At 37.7% G+C, this 7,875-nt stretch overlaps 1 protein-coding gene across 1 annotated transcript; it reads right to left on the bottom strand.

Moving 5' to 3' along the window:
• Nucleotides 1–4,639: 4,639 nt before the first annotated feature.
• Nucleotides 4,640–6,886, bottom strand: LOC126810033 (relaxin receptor 1-like; the record flags this gene model as incomplete). Its single annotated transcript, XM_050534951.2, has 2 exons — nucleotides 6,055–6,886; nucleotides 4,640–4,764 (listed from the first exon to the last, which is right to left on the bottom strand). Coding segments are annotated over exons 1-2 (945 nt in total), but the record flags the coding sequence as incomplete, so codon positions are not given.
• Between the last annotated feature and the right edge of the window lie 989 nt (nucleotides 6,887–7,875).

Below are 7,875 nucleotides of genomic sequence, written 5' to 3'. Positions count from 1 at the left end.
ATCGCCAAACTGTGTTTAAGATAACTAGGATATAAATTGAAATAAGTTGTCTAAAATATTTTATGATACACCCCTTCGGGAAAAACGGTTCCTCGAATATTCGGCTTCAACGCAGACGACTCAAATATCTAACAAGTTCGATTTCACGAATATTTTGTCGAAACATTTTACTGTGTGATTTTCTACCCACAGATGGTGAATAAATTAATCGGATCAATGTTTTCCTGGATATTATTCGATGAAAATGTTCCATCGTCTGCATTTGGTTATATTTAAACAACTTTGGTGGTGATCATGGTTATGGTGGCGGAGAAAAGGTTTTTCATGTTTTTTTGATTTATCATAGTTTTCACTGCGATTTCTCACATGAGGTAAATTACAAGAAAAAGGTACAAATCACCGTATGGCACTAAAAGGCCACCGTACATGGCTTTGACCAATGTTCCGAGTTATGTCACCTAGTTTCAGGCTAACACGTCAACGTACTAGGTCAGGGTTACAGAAAATAAGTAAATGGAGTAAGCATACACTATCACATGCACGACACGACACTCTAGTCCCGTAGTAAGCGGGTGGGAGGGAGGGGGCAGGAGGGGCACGTTGGTCATTGACTTCGTATTGCGTCCAATGGAAAGAGCGTCAAAAGCGCACATTGGGGGAACCGATTCTTTCCCAATGGGCAAAGACACCATTGGGTGCGCCGATGTTTTCCAAGGGAGGCAGCTGTCCATCTTGCCCCCCCCCCCTCAAGCTAGCTACGGGCATACACTCATCATCACTTAAAGTTAAATGGAGCGACGGTTTGGAACTGGATTCAATCACTTTCATTTTGGTTAATAACCGTCTTGCCATTCGGGGGTTTCCTCTGCTAAAACTGGATAATGAAGAATAATCTACCTACGCGTTCTGTCCACTGAGAAATATTAAACGCAATCACTTCAGGTACAGAAGCACAACGTCCCAGGATGTTTTATCGTGCATTCTAGAAATTATTAGCATACCTTGTCGCACACACTTCGTTCCTTTCAAATTATCGACAAGAGAAGCGATCGTTGAATTTAGATTTCAGATGTCAAGTTGCTTTAGCACGTCAGAGAGAATACCTGATGTTACTTATCATTTGCAAAATTCACATTGCTAACAATTTTTGGTTGTATCTTGTATCTTGTTCGCCGCGGTGTTAGCTTCGCGAGATTGTCCTACCCATTTCTCCCTTGTCAGTGGTTTAGAACGGAGGATATTGCAAGGAAACGTGTCTTGTGTTTAGGATGAGACGAAACCACTAGGTCTCATACAGCAAGTTAAAGACCATATTACAGTAATTAATCGAAATAATAGTAGGCCCTAGCGCCGGTGTTGGGCCAAAGTCTCCCGCAAAGCACCCGACCCGTCTTCACTGACCTGAAAAGTGGAGAAACTAAATGCCTTTCAAATAATTTCAAACAATATACTTTTATTTCAAAAACGTGTTTAATAATATGAGATAAAAATAAAAATAATACATGTAGAAGTAGTATGTACATTATCAAAAATGACTTAATTAATTATATATGAATATTTGAGTTTGTCAATAAACAAATTAAAAGTTGGGTTGTACAAAGACTAACATTCGTCCTCTTTATAATGCAAAGGGAGATAACCATTCTTTAGAACCAAATCGACTGTACTTCCAATATTTGTACAATGAAACAAATTTGATGCAATCAAATATCAAATCATCATATACGCAACTGTTTATATGACATTATGATCCTGTGTAAATACAATTTCCCTACCAATTTCCCTATCATTTTATCGGATGCGTGTTGCAGCACAATCGGCTTACCTGTTGTCTGTGGCATCCACAATTATTACTGGTTGTGTGTGACATCACCAGTATCCGTATACCGGTGTTTGTGGCATCTCAAGTATCTTTATGCCGATTGTTTTAGGCATCTCAAGTATCATTATGCCGGTTGTTTATGACATTACCTGTATCGTTATACCGGTTGTTTATGGCATCTGTGCCAATGCAGTTTACAGTTGTCTAGGATACCACCAGTATCATGTGCTACATGAAATCTAAAAGTAGGCACATTTGAAGGGAAAATTCTTTATAAGTAACCATTTTCGTGAAATGTAGTAAGAAAACAAGTAAAATTAAATGGCTTACGTAGTAGACAAAAATAGGGATACTTGGCATGCCATAAACAACTTGCATAAGGATACTTGAGATGCCATAAACAACCGTTATGCGGATACTGGTGATGCCACACACAACCGATAAGATATTATAATATGTGTTTGAAACAATTCGAATGTATTAATTACAGAGGTAGAGCATAAGTACTTATTTCTATAAAACAGAGAATAACTAATACTGAATACAAGGAAGCAATCGGATAAAATGCGACTAGTCTTCACGCTGATGCCATCCACAGTTCATTTTATGCCTGTGTGTGTGTGACATCACCAGTATCATATAACCGGCTGTGTATGGCATCGCCAGTATCATATTACGGACTGTGTATGGCACAATCAGTATCACAAGTGCTTGTCACCAAACCAAACCATGCCCGTCTTAGTTTTCTTGTCGCGTACAGTTAAAATCGATATGTTATTAGAGATATGTAAATATCAAAATGTCGGTTATCTACAAGATACGTTAATTTGGTTTAAGTACAACATTAAAAATGGGTTTTACATAGATTAAGCCTGTTCCCCAATCCCATTGTATCCTAAATAAAAATATCTTTTAAAAACTAACTATTAAGATGAATGGTTTACCAAGTTCTTATTTCACAAAGTCAGGTTCAGATTGTAAAGATAGTTTGTAGGTCAAGGTCACACACGCCCACAAGCATGCTCTTTGCCTGTTCCATCACAGCAAGATCTTTAGTGTTCACTAAAATGCGGGAGCCGTGGTGGCTCAGAGAGTAAGACGTTGGCTCTCTAACCTGGCGGTCCCGTGTTTAATCCATGTGTTCGTCAAGAAGGTTCATCGATATTTTCTGGCATAGTCCCTGCATGACAGTGATGCAGGGCAAAGGGCCTGACAAGGGACAACGTATAGTCGTTCGGATAGGATAAAAACCCGAGGCCCCGTGTACACATTGGAGTGCACGTAAAAAATCCCTTGTTATCAAGGGCAAAAATTCCCTCATAGCACACTGTATGGCGTCTGTACGTCTTATATAGCCCATTCGGAGTAGAACAGTAGGACGTTAAACCCTATTTAATTTCATTTCATTAAAGAAAATGCGCATTGTCAACTTTAAAAACTAATAGATCCCGAGAAATTACCCACGGTGTTCATGTAAACAACATATGTCGTCCTTGAATCAACAGATTTGTTCATTAACTCTGGGGTTCATTGTGTTTACAAGAATTATCGTCTACACGCTGGTCCAATCATTCCAGCTACAGTAGTTTGAAGGTAACTCTAACCCGTGGACGGGCATGCGTGACGATAGTATACCAACCATTATTATGTTGGTTTATAACAATCTATATATTTTGATCCAGCTATTAAATGACATCGGTACATACCATATGCCATTTAAATAAATTTAATGTCAATATACCCAGGTCTCACACAGGACCTGTTCTAACTGAACAGTAGCTTAGAACTTTAGGTCTATTTCCTTTCACGAAGGGCCTGTGCTGACTGAACAGTAGCCTAGAACTTTAGGTCCATTCCCTTTCACATAGGTAACTTTTCCTTCACTATATTTATACTTCATCTTTCCACACCATGAATTGGCTGATAATCTACCATTACTAGGAAGAGACTCGAGCTGTTCATGAAAAAGAAGAAACAAGAACACATATTTTGAATTATGTGAGTCTATCAACATGAACTAATATCTGTTCGAGAACACGATACTTCCATAATAGTGATACCCAAATATGATATTTCTTATTTCTATAGTTATGTACACTGCTATATGTTTTGTATTTATAAACTTAAGAATCACATTTGCTTAATTATAACAGAAATAACACGATGTTCGCCTTTATTTGCGGATGTTTAGATTAGCTTTAGACATATAGGTTCATTGGATATAGGTTTAAATCAACACTAGGTATCATCAATGCATAAGCGAAATGATAGTCCATATTTCCCCAAAAGATTTTCTGGTGTGTGGTGTACAGACTGAATAGTATAGGATCAAGTACTAATCCCTGGAGACGATGAGTGTGAATTAAGACAACTCGCTTTCCACAATTTTCAAGATATGAAGCAATACGGTTGAGCGTAGAGTCAGATATAAGAAAAAGATATGACAAAATTCGTATTTAGAAATCGTTTTTCCACTTTCAGACAAGTATCTTTTGAATTTCTTTATGCCCCCCTCTCCCACCTGGTTTATTGTCCAAAGACCAGATGATATGAAACCATGTAAACCTGACATCCATAGGCGCTAAGCCAATAATATCCTAATCAGAATACTGTATGATGATCTGAAACTGACTAAAGTACAAAATAGGCCGTGATCTTAAACTCAATGCTTTCCCCTTTGTTTTGTTTTTAAATACAGAACACGTTTCTTACCTCAGTTTCTTGAGTGTTTCTCCTGGAGTAACGAAATTTACTTATAGAGTATGTAGAATATGCATCAGCTGGCATATTACGTCGTCCACATATAACGTTATTTAAATGTCGACAGAATGTTTGTTTAAATAGTTTAGTTGTTAATGTATATAATAAAGGATTAAGGGCACTATTCACTGGTAATATAAATATCACAACCCAGCTGTACAAGTTACCACCTATATCCAAACCTGAAATATAAAATAATCTGTATAAGTCTCAATTCTTGTTGAAATTTTATTGCACGTCTTAGCTATATGAACAAGAAGCTTTATTTTAACATAAAGAGTGTGGAATGACAGTTGGTTTAAAACAAGATTTGTAGTTTATAAAAGTCTCAAATATCGAAAGGTGTTCCGAATAGGACCTAATTCCTAGAAATTAAGAAATTGAAAGGTATCTATGATCTAGTTGTGTTCTGGGTTTTTGTATTCAATTACACTATCAGTGAAATTTCAACTAAGTTTCGGAAAAAATAAAACCTTGAGGCTGATTGATCTGATGTGTTATTTCGATTAGTAGTTTGATATGTCGTACACGATTAAATTATCATCTCTGAATTCTGTTTGTTAAGTTTGACATACTTACCGCCGTAATCTCAAAATAAGGCGTGGATAAGACTTTTATTCGTTTCGTTTTATTGTTTGCAATTTTGAAAAAAACAGCAGTTGAAACTCCTTATTAACAGTTTCATATAATCAGAGTCACTGCTGTTCGAGCGGTTGACGTCGACTCCATTATACATTTGACTTTAGTTAACATAATAACATTACAGCAGGACCGTAACTAGCTCAGTGCAACGAGGAGGAGGGGGGGGGGGGTGTTCTCAGGATAATGTATATCTATTTCTTTTATGGTCGAAAAAATTTTCAAAGGTGGGCGGGGGGCGAAACTTTTTTCGCCCCCCCCCCCGCCTCTGCGCCCCCTAATTACGGACCTGCATTACAGAATGATAGAACGTTGAAAATAAGTTAGAAACACAAGTGATTTTAATCGAATTGTTGACACATCATTTAATGAACGACAACAAATAGAATACCTGAAACGTATAAAAGTGGAAAGATTGAACCAATTTATTTTCCAGACACATTAAGTGTAATTCTAAAGAAATATACTGATGTAACTTGATTATTTTCAAATGTCATATACCAAAGATAGGTGTGATTCATTAAATTTAATCATTTGTATAAAACTCGTGACATAAACTACTTATTTCTGGTATGCTGTCATTCTCTAGGTGGATCTAAATAAAATTCTCAAAGATATCTAAATAATTAGTACGACGCATCTCCGGACACCACCCCAACCCATATTATACATTTATTCCAAACAATTCATAAATATAGAATAGGTATCAAAGTAAATTTTGACATATTGGTCTCTGACATTTTTCCGGTATCCTCGAAGGTTGTACAAGATCATTATGAACTTCTTTTTTAATTAGATTAATTACAAAAAAGGCATTCAAAAGAATATCTTACCCACAAAAGCAGCCACCTTTAAACAAATGATAGGCATCCAGCAGATGAAATCTGTTAAAACAATGAGGGAGAATCGTTTCATCAAGCTTCTCTCTTGTTCATCGTGTGTACTACGAAACAACATCCTAGACTGACGAATTGATGCGAACATTGAGCAATACGCATACGTTATAAAAGTGAAAGACACAAAATTTAAACCGAGAAACATGAAAGCTGAATATTCCCAACCTCTACTCCACGGTTCGTGTAATAATAAAGGTATACACACGGCATTGTTCCGGTAAAAATAGTTGCCAAAATATGTAAAACCCATCACCGGAAGTACTGCCAAAGCGAGACTCAAAGTCCATATGAGCGCCATCACAGAATAAGCCAGGCGTATGTTCCTTTTTCTTAGCGAAAGTGGGTACGTAATACACATATAACGATCTAGTGTTATTAAAGTTAATGTTAAAACGGACACCTCACTACTTATTGTGCTCAACATCCCACTGACGTCACATCCCCAGCTATTTCTCCATTTATAGTCATAAAATAAGTAGCGACCTCTATATCGCATATCATGTGTACCAATTACTATTAAATACATCCCCATAACAAGATCCGCAAACGATAAATTTTTAATAAAAAAGGAATGAATCTGGTTGTCTTCACGGATAAAGAAGCGTCCAAGAAGCACTGCGAGGTTTCCAAAACAGGCCAAGATGGCCACTATCCAAACAGTCACACGTAGTATATGACTTTCTAGAAGATTATATTGACTTGATATTCCGTCGCCTTGTGGGTAACATCTTTCAAATCTGGTAATAAAGGCGCACATGTAAAAGGCATCAAAATATCTGAAATAAATTATAATAATGCATTGTTTATGATGAAGGAAATTTATAAAATATATTGCGTGCGATTTTCAGTTCATCTTGTATATTTCTGTCCACAATATCAGCACATGGTTTAACAAAACTGGTTGTTATCCATAATTCCAATAATATTGGCCCATTTCAATCAATATATACTATTCAAAAAAAGTAGGGGATATTTGATTTTGGGGGCATAATACTAAAATATGCAAATGACTACGAAAAAAGTCACTATAGAACCTAACAGAAGAAACATTTCCAGTTACATGTGACGCCCAAACGCACCAATAGCTACCACATGGAATGCAGGTGATGCTTGGGATCATCATGGGGATTCCAACCTAAGATTTGCACGACATTCATTGTGGCATTGAATTCCAGGGTGGAAACATCAGTTTAATTGTTTTAGTGACCAGAAAACAAATTTTGATATGCGTCGGCTTACCCAAAATGAAAGGTTACGTGCCCTTGGCATGCTACAGATCGGCACAACACAGGCGGTTGTGGCGCGGACGATGAATGTTTCTCAGTCTGTCATAAGCAGGCTATGGTCCAGATACCGTGATACACAATCTGTACAGGACAGACCACGCTCAGGTCGACCAAGGGCGACAACTCAAGCCCAGGATCGATTTATCCGTACCTTGGCCTTGAGAAATCGTGTCATCACAGCAAATCAGATCAGCGCTCGTCTTCAAACATACACTGGTGTGAGAGTGAGTGGCCAGACGATTCGGAATCGACTGCATAGGGGTCACCTTTGCGCCCGACGTCCTCGCGTGATCCCTTGTTTGAGAGATCATCACATTCAGGCAAGACGTCGTTGGTGTAGGGATCGTCAACACTGGGATAATCGACGCTGGAGCAATGTGATGTTTTCAAATGAGTCAAGGTTCACTGTTGATTTTTTGGACAGACGTAGGAGGGTGTGGCGTCGTCGAAACGAGCGCTTCCAAGACGTTAA

Source organism: Patella vulgata, chromosome 2 (assembly GCF_932274485.2).
Source record: "Patella vulgata chromosome 2, xgPatVulg1.2, whole genome shotgun sequence".
NCBI lineage: Eukaryota > Metazoa > Mollusca > Gastropoda > Patellidae > Patella > Patella vulgata.
The sequence above is the reverse complement of the archived record's forward strand: the minus strand, read 5'-3'. Positions and strand labels throughout refer to the sequence as shown.